The sequence below is a fragment of the Sinohyriopsis cumingii genome, chromosome 12, assembly GCF_028554795.1.
Source record: "Sinohyriopsis cumingii isolate HCF-2022 chromosome 12, ASM2855479v2, whole genome shotgun sequence".
Taxonomy (NCBI): domain Eukaryota; kingdom Metazoa; phylum Mollusca; class Bivalvia; order Unionida; family Unionidae; genus Sinohyriopsis; species Sinohyriopsis cumingii.
This window is the reverse complement of record NC_142972.1, coordinates 84,058,422-84,084,109: the sequence shown is the minus strand read 5'-3', so window position 1 is coordinate 84,084,109 and position 25,688 is coordinate 84,058,422. Positions and strand designations below refer to the sequence as shown.

General features: G+C 38.5%; 3 protein-coding genes across 7 annotated transcripts in view; 2 read left to right on the top strand and 1 right to left on the bottom strand.

Annotated features, from left to right (window-relative positions):
• Nucleotides 1–7,711: 7,711 nt before the first annotated feature.
• LOC149786879 (uncharacterized) overlaps nt 7,712–25,688 on the top strand; it is a 62,622-nt gene continuing 44,645 nt past the window's right edge. For 2 of the 5 annotated variants that reach the window (XM_089977398.1, XM_089977399.1), the window contains exon 1: nt 7,713–7,956. The gene's annotated coding sequence lies outside the window, so the exon portion shown is untranslated. Of the gene's footprint in view, nt 7,957–21,659; nt 22,139–25,688 lie in introns of all 5 variants that reach the window. The other 3 variants (XM_089977396.1, XM_089977397.1, XM_089977395.1) reach the window with 3 other exon arrangements.
• LOC149786881 (protein CFDP2-like) lies at nt 16,888–17,646 on the top strand. The gene has a single exon (XM_089975988.1). It carries the CDS (start codon nt 16,888–16,890, stop codon nt 17,644–17,646), a length of 759 nt encoding a protein of 252 aa, XP_089832114.1.
• Nucleotides 22,138–25,409, bottom strand: LOC149786880 (uncharacterized). Its single transcript, XM_089977400.1, has 2 exons — nt 24,531–25,409; nt 22,138–23,823 (listed from the first exon to the last, which is right to left on the bottom strand). Exon 2 carries the CDS (start codon nt 23,046–23,048, stop codon nt 22,692–22,694), a length of 357 nt encoding a protein of 118 aa, XP_089833526.1. The 5' UTR covers nt 23,049–23,823; nt 24,531–25,409; the 3' UTR covers nt 22,138–22,691.

Below are 25,688 nucleotides of genomic sequence, written 5' to 3'. Positions count from 1 at the left end.
TTTTGGAAGGTACCGTCTCTAAGGTACCGTCATAATTGTACCGTAGTGTAATGGGTGGAATGGCCATAGAAAGGTAAGAGCAGTGCGGAGACCATCGAGTATGTTCCAGAACAACTGACTCTTCATAGATACACAGATCCATTCCTAACTTCAGGTCACAACTGAAACACTGTACATCGTATCTCAATCCAGTCTCAGGTCCCAAGTAGACAAATCCTGTTCTAGCTAAAACATTCGAAGTAGGCAATCCTTCTCTATCCGTAGGCTATTTTTGAAACGTTTCCAATCGACGAGCACAATCCCAATAGTCAGGTAAGAAGAAAGGAAAATGGTAGGGTTTGAACTTTAAGTTCTCATTGGGTTTCTCACTCGATTCTTGCTGTGTTGAAGTCATTCTTCTGGTGAGTGGCTATCATCTATCAATGATTAATACCGACATGTCCATTCGGCAAAATAAAGTGATTGGGAAGTGGCACTCGTTTCTGGTACATGATTTGATAAACTTTTTCCAAGGGTCGATTGACGATGTAGTGAGTGGCTAAACGTACAATCTTGTCCGGTGGTGAGTGGTCACTTTAAAGTGTCCATCCTCTCCAGACTGCAAGGCTTCTTTCAATACTCCAAAGTTGACCACTCGACTAGTACGATAATTCAGAATCAGTCATTTCTCTTTACACTCCGTGTACACTTCTCCTTGTTTGTTCCGGTATTCGTAGCCGTAAATTTTAAGACCGCCACTCGCAAAACTTAGAATCTTGTCGTCGGGGTATTCGTCTGTCCAGGCTCCTAAACGGTCTCCATCGATGTTATGGTGATGTTGACCCGGGCGCTCGATGTCAACGTAACTGTCTGTGTCAAAGTACAGGACGCGTTCCCCTAACAATTCTAAAGCTTCGTACAATTTTAAGCGAGCATGGGCTGTCACGTAAGCCGCAATGATGACATTTCCAAATTCGTCGGCTTCTCCAAAATCCAGATTTTCTTCGTAATTGACTAAGATCAAATCCTCGCGAACGACGTCCACGTGTTTCATGTATTTGGTTTTGTCGTGAATCATTGGAAGTAGCGAGAAGGTTCTGTCAAATATTCCGTCTTGGGTAAACATGGTCGTTGTGCCATTTTACCCCACAAGCAATTTAACATCAATTTGGCAAACGATCGCCTGCCTTCGTTTTTCTCGATGTGGTCTAAAGTGATACATTCTTGTTCCCAGTATTTCTCTTTGAATGTCTTTTGGTCTTCGGGAGTGTGACACCAAGAAAGATTGCCACTGGCCTCTTGCTTCAGTTTCAAAAAGGCATCCACGTAGTCTGCAAAAATGCCTTTCTGACTTGGGTCACCCTTGTGGTATTGTTTTGTCTTGGGAAAGTGGCAAATTTCGTACACTTCTAACAGTTGGTAACCCATGTCTAGAGCTATGAACAATGCCACGCTGACCTACGTTCCCGTCAAGGCGCGTTCTTCCTGAGTGTGCTGACAAGGCTGATCTTGGTTGCACGTTTCGGCTCAAGTACGGCACATGGGAAACATCAGTTTACCTTGACAATGGTGAGGTAACACGGGATGGTACAAGTCCGTGTGAGGCAAAACTTTGCACTTTATCAAACGTTCGTATTGTCGAATGTTTTTCAGGTCAATGTGTTCCGTCAGCAATTTCGGGTGCCCTGCAGGAAAGCGACAATATTTACACACGTAGAGATACAGGGAACACATATTTGATTTCTTCTCCTTTCTCTTCGTCGGCTTAGTACAGCAAACAGGTGGCATTGGTCCGTCCTTCGTACAAATTATCCCTCGGGTTCAGGTGGTCCACCCAATGGTAACTTTCCACGATGCGTTTAAACTCGGGATCGAGTTTCAAACGGTAATCGTACTCGTGTTTCCACATTTCCACCACTTGGTATCCTTGCTGTTCTAACTTAAGCGTCGCTGACAAGTGGCCTGGTACAAGTCTTCCATGGTTCGTTGTAACAACTGATTTTTAGTGTTACGATCAGGATAACAGACAGGACATCCGTGAAATAAGCAACCGTTAAACTCGTATACGATCTTGTGGTTTTCTAAGTCTCAGCCGTCTACCGAATACGATCCGATGGTCTTTTCGCCCCCTCCGTTGCAGGCGTGCTGAATCCATTGTCTTCCTTGTCGCACAAGTAATGTAACCAGCGTAGAACTTTGACCGAGTATTGACGTTTGACAGAGTTGGTCGTTTGAGGGCTAATGACCGCCAGGGTGTTTTCAGGCATGAATCGTTGTCGGTACACTATGGAACATGCTTTGGTAATGGTGCAGTTCTCGAAATTTTCCACAGCAACGCCGTACAATGTCTACGTCGGAACGACAATACGTTAACATTTCTTCCTGAAAGTCGAAATGGTCAGAGGCATGGATCTGGTACCAAGCGTAGAAAGCTTCTCGTTGTTCGGTACGCATGTTGTCGGGGTCGTAATAGTGAGCCTCAGGCAAAAGGGGTAGAACGGCATGTTAATTGGCTTCCGTATTGAAAAAGTGAGGAAAATGACCTTTAGCCATTTCTGTCATTCCAAACGTTTTAGGCATTCGACTCAAATGCATGGCCAAATAGCTCATCGAATCTTTACACTAGACTTGTCCCACTTGCATAGAAATGATTTTGGCTCCGTTCAAAGTGACTTTATGACGTTCGGTACCTTGTTCCGTATAGCATCTCAAAAGTAACTGTCCATCGTACCCCGAGAAATTGTGAGCCATCACCGTGACATGGCGATGACAATCGCCGTAACGTTCGATGTCCTCTTGACTACACGTCTTCTCAATGGGGTCTAAGACCCATCGGGCGAATTCAGCTTACGTGTTCGGTCCCCGAAAGATTCTTTCACGTCCTCCAGGAATCTTACTGCAGTGAGGGAAATAACTCAAGATAGGTTCTTGAATGCACTTTTCGCACGCTCGATGAGCCACGCAGAAATTAGGAATGTGGATGCCAGTCTCTTGCATCCATTCGAAATCTAAAAAGATGAAATTGCCTTTCTTCTTGTGGTTATCTTTCTCCTCTTGTGGGATTGGTATTTTTGCATGTAACATTGATCTTCCAAGTCCACGATTTGGTGACAAATGTGACATTTTTTCTTTCCTGAACATAAGTGAAACTTGCCGCTATTGGTACGTATGCCTTGTCTACACGTAGGACACAATCTCAGGAGTTGACAAGCACATTTATGTTGTAAACCTTGCGTTGTTAGATGTTGTTGGTAACAGGTAGGGCTGACCAACGTGCGCAGACAAGCAGGACAATGTACCCGTTCTTGTCCTTTGTCCAAACAGGGTTGAGAGGCCAGAGATCCCGAGCAATTCGATCCACAATGTTTATGTTGCTCTTGAGTGTTATAGCCATAGTCACATTTCTTACAGTAATATTTGTATCCCAGGAATCCGGTGATAGTGGTAACGGCATCGAAATGCTCATCGTGATGATAGATGTGAATGTATTTTCCGTCTTTAAAATCTCGGCCTCGAAACAATAGAGGCCCACGCACTTGTTGAGGGTGCACTTTCAAGGTGTAGCTTGGAGCTAGGACATCTTGCAATTTTAGCATCTCAGGAAGGCCACAGGGTGTGTCTTTGGACAGGCCGGCTTGTTGTAACAGGAGTTCTGCTTCGTTTCGTTGTTTGGCTCGGTCCGATTTTCGAATGTTCTCCCAGGCTCTTTTCCATTCTGCGCTGTCGTTCTTGTAGGCATAGGTCCGTCCCACCACGATAGCTCGAGATAAACACATCTGGTCTTGTGGGTTGTTAATTTGGACGAGGCTACGCTTAATGCTGCGAAGGTCGTCCACCAATAAGACTTTTTGAGGCCAGTCCCTTCAGGAGGAGAGACGTGGGTCATGAGCAGTGTCACTTTTCCATCGGTGATGTCAAACTGGTCATTGGATTGTTGCACGTGTTGAATCTTGTCCATGACTTTGGAAGGGGTTAATTCTGCGGAGCTGCTAAACTCGATCCAAACAGGGGATTTCAAGCTGTCGTGTTGTATGGAAAGTCTCAGGCAATCGTCTTCTTTGGCTTGACATTGTCGCTTTAGTGTGGTGAGCAAAGAAACCCACATCTCGGTGATGAACACTTCTGCTTTCTCCAGTGGTACGTGGGACTTGAAATCTTTAAACTTCACCGTGTAGGTGTAAGCTGTGATTCTTAATTTTCAAGAGTAGCGCTTTTCCGTCTCTCGAATGTGGTAATACTTTTCAGGGTTTACTGGTGAACTTGGACTGGGTGTAGAATCGCTGGGTTTGGATTCTGGTTCACTCATGTCATCTTTAAAATCACTGGCATGAATTTGTGCCAAAAGTTCAGCTATGGTGCGAGGCGATAGATCACGTTTACTTTCTTCTTCTTTCTTCTGCAAAAAGTCAAATGACTACATGTGAAACACCATGGGTCACGTTATATCCATGGCAGACCAGCGAATATTTAAGAGTGTGTGTCTTGTCCTTCGACTATTCATTTCACTCTCAAACTGAGCAGAACAATGGACGAGACTACACAGATCGAACTTTTCATCAGAGCTTTGCGAGGGGTCATCAGAAAATTATTTCAGACAAACCGACGGACTACTCACCCTCCTTTCGAGATAAAAGTCAAGATACTTGCTATATCTGTCAGAAGAAAGGGCATTGGTCTTCGGAGTATCCAGACCCTCAAAAAAGCAAAACAGGTGCTTGAAGAGACAAAAGTAAAGGTACCTGTTATCATTGTCAAGAAAAAGGACATTGGTCTCCAGATTGCCCTAAGAAACAATAGAAGCAAGAAGAAGAAGATGGGAGTTATGGAAAGGAAGAAGAGGAAGAAAGTAGACAGGTGAAGAAAAAGAAACAGGAGATAAAAAGAAGGGAAGAAAGTGAGGATGAAGAGGAGGTTAAAGCTGTGAAAGTGAAGAAATTTAAAAAACAGAGATAGTGAACACAGACACAGAAGAAGTCTATGAACTTTTTAATGTGTTATGTTGTGAATTGGATTGTAAAATTTGTAGCCGAATAGATCAATCTATAAAACGTAAGTGTCTCTTGGTTTTGATTTTTAGAATAAGAATCTACACTCACGCACTCAACCATTCACACGTACCATAAGGGGCTTTTTGAGTTTTAATTGATGTTGGCAATTGAAATACCATCTCTTTTCGAGAGAAATGGATAGCCCTGAAAAGAGCCTTTGGGGTATTTGTTGGTTTAAACAATCAACTTTAACTGCCTTAAGCCTTTGCCACGGCCAAGGCCTACATCTGAACTGTGTACTGTTGATGATGATTTGGTAGAAATCTTTAAGGGTGGAATGGTAGGTGTAGTTACAGGGTTGGGTTGTTTAGCTCGGGAAGGTCTGTTTCTCTTCTGTCGTAATAAAGAAGTCTGATACATTTGTTTGAGACTTCTTAACTCAGCTAAAATGTCCAATAGTATCGTTACCGTTCGACTTTCACCCTCTTGTTTCTTTGCTGCTTCTTATTGTTGTTTCTTTCTTACCTCTTCTTCTTGCTGCTGCTGTAGGAGAAAAGCTTGTTCTGCTTCCTTTTGCTGCTGTATAAATTTCTCCAGTTCTTCTTTCTGTCTCTGTTTAAAATTCTCCACGTGTGGTAAAGAAGGAGAAGGTGGCGAAGGTACTGGTTCCGGAAAAATTCTTGCGTGGTAAGAAAATCCACAAAATTCCAATTTAAATTCACCTGTTCTGGAAGGAAGTCCGGTTTCACTTGGGTAGTCAATGCTATTCCATTGCTTTTCGTTTCCACCGCCGGTGCACCCCAATTCATCGTCTTCTGAGTATGCGTCATGTTTAAAAACTGTGTCGCATGGATTGACTGCACATAGACGTTAGCAGCTCTATATAGGGAATGTGATGTCACAGACTGCTCTCTTCCGATTGGACGTGGAGTGACTGAATTTTGTAACGCGTGTTTGGATTGGTCAATGAACTCAATCCGTTTCGATCCTCCCTTCCCTTATAAATAACCGGAATTTGCTGCATTCCTTCATCTGTTCTCGTCACCAAGATGTGGACCAACGTGGAATCTTCTACTCTAGTCTCTTCAATGCTGTTTCGTACGGACTTACTCATTTATGTCCGATCATCGTGGATCATTGCCAGGATGACAGATACCAGTGTGTGGAAGAGAAGAATCTACGTGGAGAGGCAAGGTTGTTTGAAGAGGGTTTTAATTTACGGACCCGAAGTGAGACAACATTTAAGGAAAAGAAGAAGACCTAAGCGATGCCCTCTATGTTAACATGGAATAAGGTTAAGATAAAACCAAAGGCCCTTTTCAGGGCTAATCATAGGTCACGAAAAGAAAATTGAATTTCATGCCTTAATTTTAAATGGTTGTATCAGTGTTTTGTCTGTTGTCTGTGTTATGTCCATCTCCCATGTTCCACTTCCATTGTCCCTATAGTCCATATCCTGTGCTCCCATGCTAATTTACATAGTCCATATAGTCGATAATGTTAAATTTACATAGTCCCTATAGTCGATATTCTGTGCTCCCATGTTAATTTCCATTGTCCCTATAGTGGATATTTTTTCTCCCATGTTAAATTTACATAGCCCCTATAGTGAATATACCCCTTTTTAACATTAAATTCCCCTAGTCCCTATACCGTCCCCATTCACTACTTACATGGCTTCATATTGCACGACACCGTATGTCTAAAATAGTATCACGTACTAGGGAATACTTTGTAAACAATATACGCCTATGTAGCTGACGCTTTAGCTTTTGGTTTGATAGATTTGCTTTTGGATGAACTGAACAAGCCGTTTCGTATAGTTTGATAGCAGAGATGATAAAGTTAACGATATGGACTAGTTTACTGAGTCACAAGTTAAACTTGCAGAATAGCACAGAAAAGTATACTGAGGCCAAGGGCTATCGCATATTTATCAAAGACAAACCATGTTATAAGTCAAAGTACTAAATTCGATTAAAATGAGCATTATTTAAAAGGCTACTGCATTTATACAGAAAAATGTAATTCGTCTTTTTGGATTATTACTGCAATCCCAAGGTCGTACAGTATTGCTCACATTTTCACATGCAAATGCAGCAGCCTATAATTACTACATTAAAGTACTTATGGTTTCCTACTATATTGAAAGTAGTAGAAATCGTCAAATATATAAAATACAGATAGAAAGTCAGACAAAGAGATATATAATAGTAAACGAACGTATGGTAGTTAGTTATGCAGTGTACTGTAGACAGGAAGAAGAGAACGAATTATACAAATCGTTCCAAACCCGAACTGACGAATTTCATAGTATCACTAGTACCTCGAGTCCTGAAAGTCTAAAACCTCGCGCTTGTTCCTATCGACCCAGTTAAACAGTTACAACGACAAAAGATTGATATTAATGTTCACCTATATTTGAGTTTTGGAAAAGGAACCGTGGCAGACCCAAAGAGACCTGGCGCCGTACCGTGGAGCGAGAACTCAAGACCAGAGGCCTCACCCTGCAGACCGCCCCCATAACAGCAGCCGACAGACCAAAATGGTGCTCCCCTGCTGTCGCTCAAGCACCAGACGGCGCAGAGAGGATTGCTTGATTGATTGATATTTGAGTTTTCATACTGATCGTCTATCCTTGCTGACAAATCATTACTGTTTTCCCAACGTCTTGTATTTAAAATAGATCCTTGCAAGCCATATTGCGAATTGAAAACGAAAGTAAAACTATTTTTTGAAAACCTACAAACATCATTTGTTGTCCTAACGTTTTCCGTAATCGTAAGTTGCATGCGACCAGAGCGTACAGTTTGTAGAGTGCTCGAACAGTATGAGGATTGTTTTACCAGATCTGGCTTCAAACAATGTATCAGCCAAAGTTCGAGTCCGCCGAAAGACCATGTTTTATACATTGTGTATAGTTCGGTGGATGTGTCTGGTATAAGAAGACGCTGAAACACGATCTGAAAAGCAAGAAAAACAGACATCCGTAAGTATTAAACATAACAACTAGCTCTGTCTGGTAAAAAGATTTTTCTTCCACACAATATCATCATGTAATTCGAATTTGCAGAACAAAGAAAGTACATTTTTAGGAAATTCAAGATGCATATATTTCTGGCGAGACAGAGCTCTGAAATGGACCTGCTGGACGTAGCTGTCAGACTGTAAAGGCAAGAAGTCCATACTCCTTTTTAGAAATTAAATTTAGGTGATTAACGTTTACTTCGTATAAATGTGCCAAAATTTCTTTTATACATAAAACTTATCTCACCGAAAGCAAACGTTTTAAAATGTTTAATGTATATATATATATGATTATAGATTCATTCAAAGCTTTTTATCCTTTTTAATAATTTTTGTCTTTGTCTTCTTTTATTATTTGTTTAAAATTAAATGCTGTAATAACAAGATAAATAACATCGATAGAAGGAAACGTTATATAGACACATTCCTGTTCTTCTGGTAATAGGGAAAGTACTTAACTTGTTGTTCAGACGACGAAAGGAAGAGACAAGTTTCTACAAAACAATGTAGATTTTATGTCATGTTTATTAACTGAGTACACGGATATTCTTTATATTTAAATTGCAATATTGATTTCCCTTCAGGTTATAAATGTGTTATATTGATTTCCCTTCAGGTTATAAATGTGTTATATTGATTTCCCTTCAGGTTATAAATGTGTTATATTGATTTCCCTTCACGGTTTAAATGTGTTAACACACTGCAAAACAAACTTGCCACGCAAAACAGAACGTGTTCTTGTTCATATTGAATATGTGTGAGCTAGACTCACAATAATTGATGTTGTGGGTTTGAATCCTGACCTGACTCTCAGCTAATGTGACATGTCTCTAGGCAAACCGTTTTACTGCAATTGCCGCAGAACGAATAGTTTCTAGAATTCTGATATCTCCTTAAATACCTATCCAATCGCACGTTTAATCAGATAATCAAATTAATTTTTTAGTGAGCATCAACAATACCAAAGGTTGTGTTCTAGCAAGTTTACAAATATTATACTGATTTTCAAGTATAACATTTGTTTACTTAATGCAGTCATGCTTGCTTATTTGATTTTTCTCATCCTTGTTATGACTGAATAAAGTGAATTCTATTAATCTAAATGCGGACAATTGTGGATATAGTCCCCTTCGTTTATAAATATATCCCCTATTATTTTAAGATATTCCCGTTCGGTTTTTAATATATTCCTTTTTTGGATATGTATCCATTTCTTTGTAAAGATATTTGCCTTCTAGTATAATTTTCGTAAATAGATATCTAGTATTTGTTAAAGAAATAAAATAGAGCAAGTCTGTATCAATAACGGTCTTAATAGGTTTTAGCAAGATCCTTTTGATGTCAGGTTCATTCGTGAAAAATTCTCATTATGTGACTGTTGTAGGCTAACGCAATCACGTGTACTAAAATCCCACTATTTGTAGGAAATCTCTCAGGAAGTTGTTTAACCGCAATTCTACTTTTAACGGTAATTAATAACACATCCCCGTAATTAGCTTCTGGGAGGAGATGGATAGGATGACTTTTTTCATGAATGGAAAATGTTATATATGGAAAGACTACACTAATTTTGTCCGCGGTGTAGAAGTTTTAAAACACGAAAGCATGTCAGTATGATTCGTTATCTAATCATATATTATAACAGGGTAGCACAATCCCAATCATATATTACCAGTTTTGCAGCTAGCACTCGAGCTTGACCTAGCTGATATCTCCATAATGGTAGAAAATATCTGCCGTTGCGACAGAATGTTCGTGCAAACAGAATGTTAATATTACCAAGAGAAAACCCAACACCACCAGCGTCCAGTTCATAGGGATAAAATATAGTCAGTACAGTTCATGCTCATTTATATATTGCTTACGCTGTGTCTATTGAATACTTCGTGTGCTCCTACAACCATAGTGCTCACCTGCAACATTGAAAAACCACATGGAGCTTAAATGTCACTCAACATTGTACGCGAGCTAAAAAGTATATGACTTACACAGATGTTGTGTGTGGATATATATATATATATATATATATATATATATATATATATATATATATATATATATATATATATATTTAAGAGCTGAAGCAGAATTGACAAACTGATGAATTTATCAGGTTATCTTAGAATAACATACTAAGCGCAAAAGTACAAATACATTTTTACCTACAATGACTCATCGTCATTGCTAGTGGCAGATTCCCAGACTGGCAAAACGACTTTTATTGTTATTTGGAGTTTCTTTAAGATATGTAGACTAGTGGATTGCTTTTATCACAAAACGTGCACGTGACTCAGCGTTATGGAATGTGCTACATGACTCAATTAACGAACGAAAACGACCATAACTATCCGTCCATCTATCTTTACATACATACCACAGGTGGTGACAATTTAACGAAACATTGAAACATTTAATAGATAATACACTTAAATATTTGAGGAAAATCAAGGTTAAATATGCGTGTGTGTGTGTGTGTGTGTGTGTGTGTGTGTGTTATTTTGTGTGTGTTTGTGTGTCATGGCTACTAATTAAGTGAAACGCAAGTGATATAATAAGCCATTATAGTCTGTGCTGAACCCTTGCAAAAATATATATCTTTATATTTTGTATTCTTTAGGTTATTAAATTAGTAATCGGTGACGTGATTGAAACTGAAAATAGCTTTCTTAGAAGCCTGGTTCTGTCATAACTCATTTTAATTTATTATTGCAACTAAATAAAAGTTTATTTTCTTATTCGAATTTTTCTGTCATTTCTTTTGTAAGTGTCGGGGTAATGATTTGATTATCCTCATTTGAATTTCAAAAGCTCTCCTGATCATTCGTTGAAAACTTTGTGACGACTTGTAATAAAAGAAAGGCAGTCACTTAGCATAGTTATCGAAGATTTTGATAGTGGCCTAGTGGTTAGAGCGTCCGCCTCAGATGCGGGAGGCCGCGGGTTCATATCCCAGCCGAGTCATACCAAAGACATAAAAATGGTACATGCAGCTGCCTCGCTAGGGGCTCAGCGTTAAGAGGTTAGTGTTAGAACTGGTCGGCCTGGTGTCAGGATGATGTGACTGGATGGGACATGATGCCCGACATCACTATAAACTGCCACAATGCAGACATCGTAGCGATATGACTGAAAAATTGTTCAAGCTACGTTAAAAATCCATTCACACACAAATCAAAGAATTGTTTTGTTTACAACTTTCATCTGTTCAGAGAAATGGTAAATTAATCTGAATATACTCAAATCTTTTCAATTGAACTGGATGAAATAAAATATATGAGTTTAGATCATCCTTAGAGTTCTCAAAGATAAATGGCGATTATTATCGAATTTTGCGGCCCAGTAATTTATGAATTTCTCTCTCCTTCAGTTCACTTAATATATTTCTAAATTATTTTCTATCAGTACTTATAAATGCAGAGACTGTCGTGATAATGGAGGATTTAAAACTAAAGCATATAACTATATTGGAGAATGTTAAAAAATAACTTCGTTTTATCTTCCAATTATTTTACATATGATAACATGTGAATTTCCGAAAAGGTCCATTTATGATGTATGCGGATCAATTTACTAGAATATGTTTGATCTTTGTTTCTGATAATTTCACTTCGTCAAGTACTGCAAAAAGAATACAGATGAATTGTCCGTCACATGATAGCTGTTACAGCTACGAATGTTACGTCTGAAACGACTTGAAATGGAACTTCTTGCGACTAAATATGGATAAAATGTAATAACTTGTTTCTTTGTCAAGTATGAAAGAAGAGAGAACCAATGTTATTTCATGGCGTATATAATATAACAATACACGTTTGCGTAGCGACAAGGTGAATAATTCATTCGTGTATCTGATTCATGACATCACATACATTGTATACATGCGACTCTATTTTCAAAGTAGGTAAACTATGCGGCACATACGTTAACGCCGAAATATCATTGGCTCAAAACGTTATACTTTAATGTACACTGTCATTAATTTAACACATTCAAATGATTCCCAACATGATCCGATCATGTTATCGCCTATTTTTGCCGGGATACAAATAGTCTTTATCGTGAAACGATTCTCTGATCCATGGATGTTATTTAAGCATAACCTTTTGAGCCAATCATATTTCGGCGTTGAGGTGTGTGCCGCATAGTTTACCTATTTTGAAAATAGAGTCGCATGTATACAATGTATGTGCAGTGAAGAAAACAATATATAATTCTTACATGGAACAGTATTCCTAAAATTGAATCGAGTTAATGGTAAGTAAAAACTTACTATTGCATATACCACTGTTCTGTAATTCAAGAAGGGATGCACCATAGAGTTGAAAAAATGGCACATGTACCTCTTTTCACCGATTTTCACATGTGCACGCACTTGTCCACAAGCAAAAAATTCGCGAAAATCGTACGTTTCGGAGCCCGTAACTTCAATTTGGTACAACTCAGAAAGGTCAATGATGGCTTGATGGATAGAAAAATATCTCAGGAGTAACACAAGCCATATAGTATCGTAGTGTGCCTTTAAAGACGGAAATAGCAGAAGGAATTCGAGGGTCATAGGTGGAACGAAGTATTTGGAAGTTCCGTACCTTCTCTCTTTTATATTATGATAGGGAGGGTCCTATGTCAGAACGGACCTTGGGGGTAATCTAAGGTATTTTTGTCACTCTGAACGACTTTTTCCTTTAGATTATTGTTTCTTTCTTCTTTTTTTCTCAACATCAAGCTCGCCTCGAGCACCTGTGGTACGTTACTGCCTTGAATGGACTTCTGTAGTTTTTAAAGTCTCCTTGCGATTCTGAAGTGATCAAAGACGCGTGACAAAAGTCAAATCAAGCGGATGATTGGGGTCACGCTTGCACTCCTTGTGTTAATTTATAGTACCGATAAGGTAATTTCGTGTTGTCAGAGATTTCATCGTACTTTATTGATAAAACGCCAGACTCCTGTGCTTAAACCTATTTTCGTGTTTATAAATAGGCTAGGCATAGACATGCATTAGTCTTAGGTTATAGAATCTGTTTGATAGAATTTATTTTCCACACATATATACAAACATCTGTAAAATAATGAGCAGTTATTTGATCAATATAGACTAATTTTTCCAGGATTTATTCTCAGTGAGGAAAAAAATGTTCACAACCTGATCCCTCTTCGCAATCAAATATGTGACGAAAGGACAGGTGGAATACAGTATAATAAATCTAACTCCCAAATGCGTGACCGCTCCAGTGGCTTAGTGGTTAGAGCGTCCGCCTCGGATGCGGGAGGTCGTAGGTTCGATCCCCGGCCGAGTCATACCAAAGACTTACAAAAACGGCACTAACAGCTGCCTCGCTTGGCGCTCAGCATTAAGAGGTTAGTGTTAGGACTGGTCGGCCCGGTGTCAGGATAATGTGACTGGGTGGGACATCATGCTACATGTTTGCTGCACGATGCCCCAGTGCTAGACATCACTATGAACTGCCACATTGCAGACATCGTAGCGATATGAATGAAAAATTGTTAAAGCTACGTTAAAAATCTAAATCACACACACACACACCCAAATGCGTGCTGATACTGATGTATCAACACAGATTTGGGGGTTTGATTTTATCGGACTAGTGGATATAGATTGATGGTTAATGTGGAATAGTGCTCAGGGGCTAGTATCAGTGCTTACAATTTAATTATCAGCCATACATACAGTATAAAATAGAAATGTTTGACAGTTAAATTGTAACCAACGATTGGAGACCCTGTTGAATAGTGGAAATAGAGACTGACGGTTTATGTGAAATAGTGAAATAGAGACTGGTGGTTTACATGGAATGCTTTTCTTGTAAAAAGTGTAGTATTTCACACACAGTTTTATAACAGTGAGTCTAATTATTGTGTTTATTTGTAATACAATTACAACACATCAGTGAAATATGACTGTAAGAAATTAAATTGGTGTATGACATATTCATGAATTTACTGCTGTCGGATTTGTACATGTAAGATAACTATTTCTTTTGCACTTTTATAATTTGTATACTATTATTAATTGGCCATTAAATGTACAGTCACAGCCAAAAGTGATGTTTTATATTATTATTTTGTCAAAGATAATTGGACATTAAATGTAAAGTAACAGCCAGAAGTCATGTTTTATATTATTATGTTGTCAAGGATAATTGGCAGGGGATAGCAGTGATTTAGTTTTTGGATTAATGCATGTGAGATTTTACTGATTTATCAAGGCAGTTTTGACAACCAGTTGCTTCACATTTAGGTGCCTCAGATGATTTGTTTGCATAGTTTGATGGGTCAAATTGGTATATTCAGCCCCAGTTTCATAAGCTTGAATTCAAACCTGGTAGGTGTTAACTGGCTATGTAATTCTAATCCTTAAATAATGGTGTAGAGAGAGGTATAACCCAATACTCGAGTGTAACAGAATGTATCTTTAATCAGGTACTGATTGATTGCTTGCATGTCTGATTGAGGAATAAAACGTTTGTGTTGAGTTGATCTTGAAAAGCCACTCTTGGTTAAGTTCCCATTAACATGTCATTTGCTTTTTTAAAGAAAGGGTCTGCGACAATATTGGTTGAACAATAATAATAGCAACAGTAATAATAATACTTTATTTATAGAAGGTAACTCAATTAGTACAGTACTACTCTCTGCTGAGACTTGCTTAAAATGTGAAAAAAGTATAAAATTACATACAGTATTTACAGAATAATATAAAGTATCTGTTTTATGATAATAATCAGATGTAAAAATGTAAGAAAATAATTTTGTAAAACAACTTTAGATTATCATTCTTTTCAATGTTTTGAGGAATACTGTTCCATATGAAAGTACCCGAAATTTGCAGAGGCTTTTTGAAGGTCTCTAACTCGGGCTTGGGAAGTGAAAGATTCCCATCACGAACAGATCTTAATCCATACTCAGATGAGTTTGTTATGAATAATTAAGATACTATGGAGCAGTTCCTTAACCTTTTTCTGTGTATCAGTCTGGAGGTTTAACATCCTGATTTACACAGGATTTATGCATAATTCAGTAATTTGGCATCTTTTTTGAGTTTACCTCTTGTGGAATAATAATTTTCTTTATAGTGGGAAATTTGTTGTGGACACTGGATCGGTATTGGGCATATTTTATTTCAGCATGCAGGGGATGATATGATTGGTTGCAACCATATCCAGCCTAGAATGTGTAAAAATCATGAAAAAGTACATATTTTAAGTATTCATTTCTATTAAGCTTTCTAATTTCTTGCCCAATCAGCCATGCTTTGAATTTTTTGAATTTATGATAATTGAAAAAAGTTAGATTTTTTAATGATTTGGCTTGGGTTGTCCAAGTTCCACCAAATATAGGCACAAAAGGTGTTTTGTTTTCAGTGAAGTGTTCAGATTGAAAACTCAAAATCAATACAGTTTTGGCTGAATATTCCGTGCTTATAATTTTTTCTAGGATGTACTCACATGGTCTTAAACATTTCAAATATATTTTTAAAAAATTTGGTCTAACATTTAATTTGTTGAATTTATACCACAAAAATCGGTTACTGTGATAACAAAACAAAAATGCAGTGATATTATTACAATGAGATGAATTTATACCAAATCTCCCTTATAACAATGCCTGTAATCAAGTTTTAAAAAAAACTTGAAACTCATGAATGACAAACATTTCATAACAAAAACATGAAGGTAAAAGAATATGATCATTTTTATGCATATTTATTGACATATATACGTACATGTCATGTACTTGGGTACTGCATTATTTTGATAGACACAAGGAATATACCACAATGACCAATGATGATGAACCAAGCTATTGTATCCTTAGATAAAAATTTTATCAAGAAAACTGAGATCAGCTTTCAAATCTGTCACAACATTTTCCTGTTAATGCAACCTTTAGATCAGTGGGAATTAATGTATATATCATGCATTTCTTTTTGCATCATGGAAGCATGCAGAATTTATTATGAAAGTCTTAAGTTTACAAACAAATAAAGAAACTTAAATTTATTGAACAATCCTCAAAAAGTTTGCTCCTTCATTTTCATCTATTATTTTTTAATAAAAACTCTACAAAATAAAATTTCCTCTCAACCCAATACACTTTAAGTATGCCATTCCATTATATGTTTTGTATGCAGTCTTTGACAAGCTGCTGTCTAGTAACAAAATTTGTTTATGTATAGACCATGTAAATGCAAGTGTACTCAAGCTGTCAGAAAGCAGTTCAACCCAAGTTTTAAGATCTGTCATCAATACTAGTGATCTTGTGATTAACAGAGCATAGAGGTGTATAAATTGACAGATTTAAAAGAATGTGACTTCAAAGAGCAAAATAAAAAGTATGTTTTGGGTATAAATTATACTAGCTTGGCAAAAATACAGTACTTTTTGGCAATGAGAACCAGCTGTGAAGTAGGCTATAATAATATTCTAACTGGTGTAAAGAATATCAACGGAAATATAATCTGTATTTTATTTGGAAGCAAATGCTTTCTATATTCGTGTTTTGGTGATCATAATAAAAGAAAATAATTATGTACTCTGACTTTTGGATCAAAATAAGTATAAAAAACACAAGAAAAGAAACAGTTGTCAAAAGAAAGAAAGAAAACTTGACTTACATAAGTTTACAAATAAATATTTGCATTTCAAGAGATACTATCAGTTTCAATATACCCCCGGTGTGTGCGCGTGTCCACGTCTATATATATATATATATATATATATATATATATATATATATATATATATATATATATATATATAGTTGGGCGTGGGGCTAGCAACCCCACCCCGTTAAAACAACTCTTGCTACGGAAACGACAACAAGGGAACGAACGACAACTGGCGCTGGGAGCGAAGCAGACCAGGCAACTGGCTCTATGACGGATGGAGAACAAAACCGCAAGGACGTCCCCATCCCGATAGCGGAACTCCTGACATCAAAAGCATGGATCAGAGTTGGATGCTGGAACGTGCGAACGCTCAACCAGACTAGAAAACTGGCACAAGCAGTGAGCGAGTTGAATCACTACAACTTGACCCTCATGGGCGTAACAGAAGCACGATGGACTGGTGCCGGCAAGCAGAAGTTGAACTCCGGAGAAGTCATCATCTGGTCCGGAAGGAAGGACAATGACCACCGGGAAGGGGTCGCCATCATTATCAGCAAGAACAAGACCAACACCGTTCTACAGTGGAACCCAGTGAATGAGCGCCTACTGTACATCAGGATGAACTCCAAGTACGCCAAGCTGTCTGTTGTTGTGGCCTATGCACCAATAGACGACGCGGAAGAAGAGGACAAAGACACCTTCTACGACGCTCTACAAGCCGTTTTAGAGGACGTCCCTCGACATGACGTGCTGTTGCTACTTGGCGACTTCAACGCTAGGGTCGGCTGCGACAATAAAGACAGAGAGTGGACCATGGGGCGCCATGGAGTAGGTGTGATGACCGACAACGGGGAAAGACTGGTCAACTTTTGTGAGGAGAATGACTTGGTCATAGGAGGGACCCTGTTCGAGCACAAGGACATCCACAAGCTCACATGGACATCACCAGACGGCAGAACTCAGAACCAGATCGACCACATCATCATTAACGGCCGATGGAAACATTCCTGCAGGACGTGCGAGTGATGCGGCATGCTGACATCGGCAGCGACCATAGTCTTCTGGTGGCCAAGATGATTTTGAAGCTTAGGAAAGTTAGGATAGGGGTCTCCAGGAATCAGCGCTTCGATGTGGCCAAGCTGAAAGATCCAAAAGTGAAGGAAGAGTTTAGGCTGGCCCTAAGGAATAGGTTTAGTGTTCTAGAAGACGAGACAGCGCTGACCATCGACAATTTCAAGAGAGCATTGAAGGAAGCAGGAGAAGTAGTTTTAGGTTATAGGAATAGTAAGAAGACAGAGTGGATATCAGGAGAGACGTGGACTCGCATAGGCGAGAGAATACAGATTAAGAAGAGACTTTTGGACGCCAAGTCACCAAGACTGAAAGAGAGACTTTCGACGGAGTATAGAGAAAAAGACAAGGAGGTGAAGAAATCAGCAAGGAGAGACAGGAGAGAATACACAGAGAGACTGGCAAAGGAGGCGGAGGCAGCAGCAGAACAGAAAGACATGAAGACGGTGTACCAGAACACCAAGAAGCTGAAGGGCGACTATGGCCAGCACCACGACCTTCCAGTGAGAGATGAAGATGGAACTCATGTCACAGTGGAGGAGGAGAAGCTGAAGAGATGGAAGCAACACTTTGAGTCCATGCTGAATCGCTCAACCCACCAGTACTCGCTGACATTCCTGAAGCAGAGGAGGACCTTGACATCAACTGCGACGACATCACTGTTGAGGAGGTCAAGCAGGCCATCCACAAGCTGGAGAATGGGAAGGAACCTGGCGATGATGGAGTATGCCCCGAGATGCTGCAGGCAGAAGACACAAAGACACCGCAGCTTCTTTGCCAGAGTCTCCAAAAGATCTGGGATAGTGAAGAAGCACCAAATGACTGGAAAACAGGAATCATCGTCAAACTTCCCAAGAAAGGACATCTGGGGAACTGCAACAACTGGCGAGGAATCTCCTTACTATCCATCACCAGTAACATTTTCAGTCGCATCATTCTCCAACGCATCACAACAGCTGTGGACGGCATTCTACGACAGGAATAGGCAGGCTTTAGGAAGAGCAAATCCTGCATCGACCACATCTTCGTTCTGAGACAGATCCTTGAGCAGTCCCATGAGTGGAATGGATTCCTTTATGTGGTCTTTGTCGACTTTGAGAAGGCCTTCGACAGCCTGCACCGAGCCTCTCTGTGGAAGATCCTATGACACTATGGCATCCCCCAGAAACTTGTCAACGTCATCAGGTCCCTGTACGAGAACTTTGAGTGCAGAGTCATCCACAACAACCTACTCACTGAACCGTTCAAGGTGGAAACCGGAGTGAAGCAAGGATGCCTTCTCTCGCCGATTCTCTTCTCACTGGCCATTGACTGGATCATGCACCGCACCACAGAGGGCAGAAGGCAAGGAATACAGTGGACGCTGACCTCAATGCTGGATGACCGGGATTATGCCGACGACATCGGGTTGCTGGCAAGCAGACACCAGGATATCCAACAGAAGACACAACAGTTGGTACAGACAGCAAGCACCATAGGTCTTCGAGTCAACATAGGGAAGACACAAGTGTTGAGGAAGAACACTAGAGTGGGCGACCCAATCACCATCAATGACCAGCCCCTGCAAGAAGTAGACGAATTCACGTACCTGGGCAGCAAGGTCGCCACGGATGGAGATTGCACAAGGGAAGTCACCACAAGAATCAGCAAGGCCAACCAGGCCTTCGCAATGCTGAAGCCCATCTGGAGGTCAACAAACCTCAGCGCCAGTACAAAGATCCGTATCTTCAAGAGCAACGTGCTGAGCGTCCTTTTGTACGGGTCAGAGTGTTGGAAGACAACTGCTAACATAGAAAGCAAACTCGAAGTCTTCCAGACCAAATGCCTGCGACGGATCATGAGGATCTTCTGGCCAAACATGATCTCGAATGAGGAACTCCGGTACAGAGCGGGCGCAAACACCATCGCTGAGACCATTGCAACTCGTCGATGGAGATGGCTCGGCCACGTCTGCACAATGCCCCCTGACTCACTACCAAGGGTGGCACTGAGATGGACTCCACAGGGGAAAAGGAACCGTGGCAGACCCAAAGAGACCTGGTGCCGTACCGTGGAGCAAGAACTCAAGACCAGAGGCCTCACCCTGCAGACCGCCCCATAACAGCAGCCGACAGACCAAAATGGTGCTCCCTTGCTGTCGCCTCAAGCACCAGACGGCGCAGAGAGGATTGACTGATTGATATATATATATATATATATATATATATATATATATATATATATATATATATATATATGAGACATGGGCGAAGAAAATAGTCTCCTTATAGCTGTCTTATATAAAACTGCAGATCTCGTTCTTATGAAAATAAAATTGTGTGAAATTGCATTTTGTATTAATTCCTTTTTTATTTTGTTTGTATATTAAGAACAATTTGTTATGTAATCTGCATGAAACTGACAGTTTATATCAAGATAAACTAAAACAACAAAAAAACTTGTATAATTACAATTTTTATTAATTTCATTAATTCATTTTCATTTTGCTGTATTTTATTGCCTAACATGATTTATTTTGCAACTGGGGAACACTGGTTTTGATTCTTTCTGGTGGCAGTGTTTTACCGGTTTGACTGGCCAGGATTGGTTGATAATGAAATTAATTTAGTAAACAGAATCTTTTGAGAGCTTATCCAACAAGTTACTGACAAAAAAAGAGACATTGATGGAATTTCAGTCCTTTTATTTTTTTTATAACTTGAGTTGCAAAAACTCATTACTGAATTATTGCACCAGACTCTTTAGTGTGGAATTGAAAGCACGTTTCAAACGTGTAGACCCAGAAGATGTTGTGGCTCGTATGGTTTCTCTACCCAGAAGCTGTCTTCAGTATGTGTCGATACTGATAAATATGAGTTGCATAATAAGCATTCAGAAATGTCAAGTCATTGAAGTTTTAATATCATTGTATTTGCATAAATTTACTATTGTTTCTGAATTAGTACCATAAGGCCTACAGAGAAGAACAGCCCTATACTGTGAATCATACATGTACAATTACTTTTACTATAAATATAAAATATGGTTCTGTTTATGGATAAGAAGCGAAATGAATACTTTTTGCAAACCTCTGAGTGACTTTCATTGGGATATTAAACACACTTTGATATATGACAACTGTTGCCATGAAAGGGGAGGGGGATGACGTGTATAAAGTGTGTAGATTTGACCATGCTAGGTGGAGTGATTTGCATCAGTTATATAAAGTTGATGCAATTACACCATTTGTAGAGTAATTATGGTTATCAGTGTAATAAGTCCTAGTTGTGTTTTGAAACATTATGCTTCAGATATGATCACTTAGGTCTTTACCACCATGCTTAACGGTGATGACCCCTAATGATTTTTGTGTCCACCAATTTCATTCAGTGAATGTTTTGGAACTTGATATTTTGTATTTTAATTGGCTTATGCCTACCATACTTTAAAGTTAGCTTTGTTCTGGGGAATTTTAAGTAATTTCTGTCATTTAAGTTTCCTTTTCTTAAGTAATACATGCATATATAGACGGTCACCTTAAACTTTTACTCATGTATTGCATTATATGACAAGACTGATAAAACATTGCAATTATAAATTGAAGATAGATAAATGGTGATTTTTTTAAAGAAGCTCAGATACGTAAATGTCACCTGAAATGCTCCAATGCTATTCTTGGTGTACATAAAATTGCAATATAATTTTTTGCATTCACTAATGTAATCTTTAATAAGGAGACCTATGCACACTGTTTACTCATCAATTCTACTACTATTCATAGGTCTGTCATGTAAATCAAGGGTGGATATAGAAGTCACTGTATGGTCATTATATTTGATGTTATGGGAGGGACACGTGACATTTGGAATTTTTGTTCATTTAGATATTTCCACACATAACTGTATTTTTTATTTACCTCACTGGTTTGCTTCTATTATGTCTGTTTGGCTATTCCAATCATATCTGTTACTACATTGCATTTCTTGTAGTTTTCCCAGTATTTGTATCAGTGGTGAAATCCAAGGCTAAAGCAGAGATCGACCGACACTGTTAATTACTAAAAATAGCACGCCTATTTATAGCTCGCAGACTCAGCTGCAGAATGTAGGACAAATAAACCGGCTTTTGTAGTACAATATAAATGGCAGAACACGTTGAAGAGATTGCATCTACGCCTGAAAAGCGAAAAAATCACGGTGCTACAAGACATTGCTGCTTTAGACTTTGTAACAACGATAGTAGATATTCAGATCGTTAACATATGACGTGTGTATTATGGAATCCATTTCCAAAACCCCCAAAAAATCTCGAGAAGTGCCAGCATTGGGTGCGTTCCTGTGGAATGGAAAATTTTACCACTGACAAAGTGATAAGATGGACATATACCTGCAGTAAATATTTCGTAGGTGGGAATGGACCGATGACTGATCATCCCAACCCTATCCCAGCAACACTTACGCCAAATCAGGTTTGTCATTTATATCTATTTAGAAACTTGAACATGTTCGATTAACATCGGGGGTGGGGGATGTTTTTAATCAATAGATGTGCTAGTAATGCAAATCCTTTCAGTTCGTGACACAGGGGCAGATCAAAAAATGAAACAGAAGGGGTCTAGAAAAATAAAGAAATAAATATAAAAAAGTACAGAAGAACTCAAACTTTAAAGAGTATATATATATATATATATATATATATATATATATATATATATATATATATATATATATATATATGACAAATAAACCGGTTTTTGTACTACAATATAAATGGCAGAACACGTTGAAGAGATTGCATCTACGCCTGAAAAGCAACAGCGATAGTATATATTCAGATCGTTAACAATATGACGCATGTTTTGATTGTAGACAAGGCCATCAGGACTACATTCAAGTTCTGGATACAGAGGATTAATCAAAATCCACTTTTTTGTATCATAACATTCTTTTGGGCATTTTCTGCCAAGTACTCTTGAAAAGCTTTCTCATCATTTTGTCTTCCATATTTTAAACGTTTTAATTCTAGTAATTTTTTCCCCACATAATTATGTTCAGAAGATTATATTTTCCCTTTTTACTGCGTACAACTGCTACATCTTTTACTACTGAACCAGTTATTCCACAGAATCTGATACTGTGCCACATTTCTGACTCTGTCTGATCTTGTGTATTTGGTACTTCAAAAGGAACTGTGTTTTTGTCAAACTGCATTAACTGTAAGGCAGACTTAGTTCTATCCTTTAATACTTCCATTAACTGTAAGGCAGACTTAGTTCTCTCCTTTAATACTTCCATTAACTGTAAGGCAGACTTAGTTCTATCCTTTAATACTTCCATTAAGTGTAAGGCAGACTTAGTTCTATCCTTTAATACTTCCATGTGAACTTCATAATCAGGGTAGTCTGTCTCTATAGTGGATCATAGTTTCTAAATCTATCTGCCAGGGTATTCTGTCTCTATAGTGGATCATAGTTTCTAAATCTATCTGCCTTTAATTTCTTACTTTATGATGTTAAATAGCATGGTTGCAGCTGTCGTTCAGACTTCTTCCCAATATTCCATGTACAAAGTTTGCTAGTAGATACACATGTCTATATCCAAACTGAAGAGTATAATCTTCCAAGGCAAAAAGTAAAGCAATATGATTGCATTTGCCCACAAAAGGAAGCTTTACATTCACAAGATGCATCCTTTACTTTTTCTGACTGTTGCTAGAGTCACTGATACATGATACACAACTTGCTGCATGTATGATGCAATTTCAGATGATTTTAAGAAATAATGGTCATCTTTATAATTATCTTGCAAGTTTTTCACATGGCCACTTATAAAATAGTGTTGACCTTTCAACGTAGGTTTTAATGTGTTGAAGTCAGTCAAGTTGTCCTCACTTTCACTATCAAAGGTAGAGTTAAATGTGTACACCTTTGCAGTTGATATAATGTATTCATAATTTATCCCGTAACAAAATCCTTTTGGAATATTAACAATGGGAAACTATTCCAACTGCTTGTAGGAAGAAAAGGTACAGTTTCTGTAGACTTACTGGTCCTGACAGAAGATAACACCTCACTCACGTTTTTGTTCATACCATTTTCCTCCATCAACATGAATAAGTATGTCTGTGTTGTTTGATTCTATTCACTCCAAACAACTAAAATAAAAATAAAATTGTTTTCAAGTATTAATGCACAATATACATTTAAACAAGAACAATAAAAAATGTGTGCTGTAACAAAAATGTAAGAAATGAGTTGTTACCTGCAGTTAGAATTTTACAGTATCTTAAAATGTTAGACATGTATTTATTTTTACAAAACAAACAATTCAGCTGTTAAAACAACAAAACTATTTTTGAACATTTCAAAACACTATGTGACCCCATGCATACTAGAACCTGTTAATAATTATTATAATGTCATCTATGTGTGCAAAAGGATAAATAATTGTATACATCCTTGTAATTATTAATGTCCTTCTTTATTGTTTACTTACATGTATATATTTTTGTATGTTTGTATATTTATGAACAATACTGTATATTGTGATAAAATATTTTATGAAAATTACAAATATCTAATTGTGTAATCCCATAATATTAGTACAGTAATTATTCACTGACGCTGTGACACATTTATCCTTGCATGCTTCCCCACCCCCATGACAAAATGGTAAATGGCAAAATATGCTACATATAGAAGTCGACATGGACTTGAAAAGTTTTAGTTTGGAGTTCATGTGGTGAAAATGGTTGTTTAAAGATGGCAGTTTGTTATTTGCCTGAAAAGAATGTTACAATAACAAACTCATAATGTTACAGTAATTAAATCATTACGGTATCGTAATGAAGAATCGACTTACATTTTGACTAATTCCAAACAACTGCCAATCGACGACATTCAAGCCAGCGCTTCAACTCACTAACTAAATGTTCTGATACTTCGGAACAACGAAATTCAGCTCCTGGGAGGTAATTTTTCTCTAGCTTTATCAAATACATTCTGAGCTGCTGTTATTGTTTGTCCTACACTTTCACTTTTGTGTATCACGTGCTACGCATAACACATTTACATGACGCGTCGTCGATCTCTGCTATATCTGAATGCTAATCTATGCTAGTGCTAGTCTAGTTGTACTAGTGCATTCTTCGAAACTGCCAACAAGTGTAATTTCTCCAATATGTCATGAATTCAACAAGGTCTGTTGAGACGTTTTGAAAACTGGTCCATTCTTAATTTACAGCTAGCACACATTTTACATCTAGATGAAAACAGGACCAGCTGGTAAGGTTAGAATTACCACAGGAGTCTGACGTTTTATCAATAAAGTACGGTGAAATCTCTGACAACATGAAATCACCTTATCGGTAATATAAATGAAGACTGTCTTGGACCTCCAAACGAGTCCACTGTCTCAGCAGGGACTTTGCTTCCTGTCTCTCCCCAACTAATTGAAAGGGAAGAGGTTTTTCGGCACCTTCTTCCTGTAATTTCAACACTAACCCTATACAATGGCCATTCTGTTGAAACTCTCTTAGTTGTTCCACACTCCAAGTCCCTAAACAATTCGACTCGCCTTCGGCATAACCGCTGGAGACACACACCCCACGTGCAGTATTTTGCGCCTTCTCTACAGCAGTCTCTTCGGACTGCTGAGAAACTGTTCCGACAACAGTCTGGTTTACAGTCATTTTCTTTGCACCAACACGCACGCCGTCCTGACAATCGCTGCGCTTAGTTCATCTGCGTTTCCATGCAAAGAACCTTTACGGTGTTGTATTTCAAAGCCATACGCATCTAATACTGATAACCATCACGTGACCATGCCTTCTGGTTCTTTTACATTTTTAAGCCATTTCAGCGAACTATGGTCTGTCCTGACAATGAATTTTCTTCCCCACAAATAGTGTTTGAATTCTTTGACAAATGGGACGACAGCTAATAATTTCCTATAGGTAGTGCAATAGTGCATCTGTTGTTTATTCAGAGTCTTACTAGCGTAAGCAATAGCTCTCTCGTT

What these genes read in the sequence shown, in the direction of transcription:
- LOC149786881 (XM_089975988.1), top strand. Translation starts at nt 16,888, where the DNA reads ATGACGGATGGAGAACAAAACCGCAAGGACGTCCCCATCCCGATAGCG.
- LOC149786880 (XM_089977400.1), bottom strand. Translation starts at nt 23,048, where the DNA reads ATGGAAGTATTAAAGGATAGAACTAAGTCTGCCTTACACTTAATGGAA.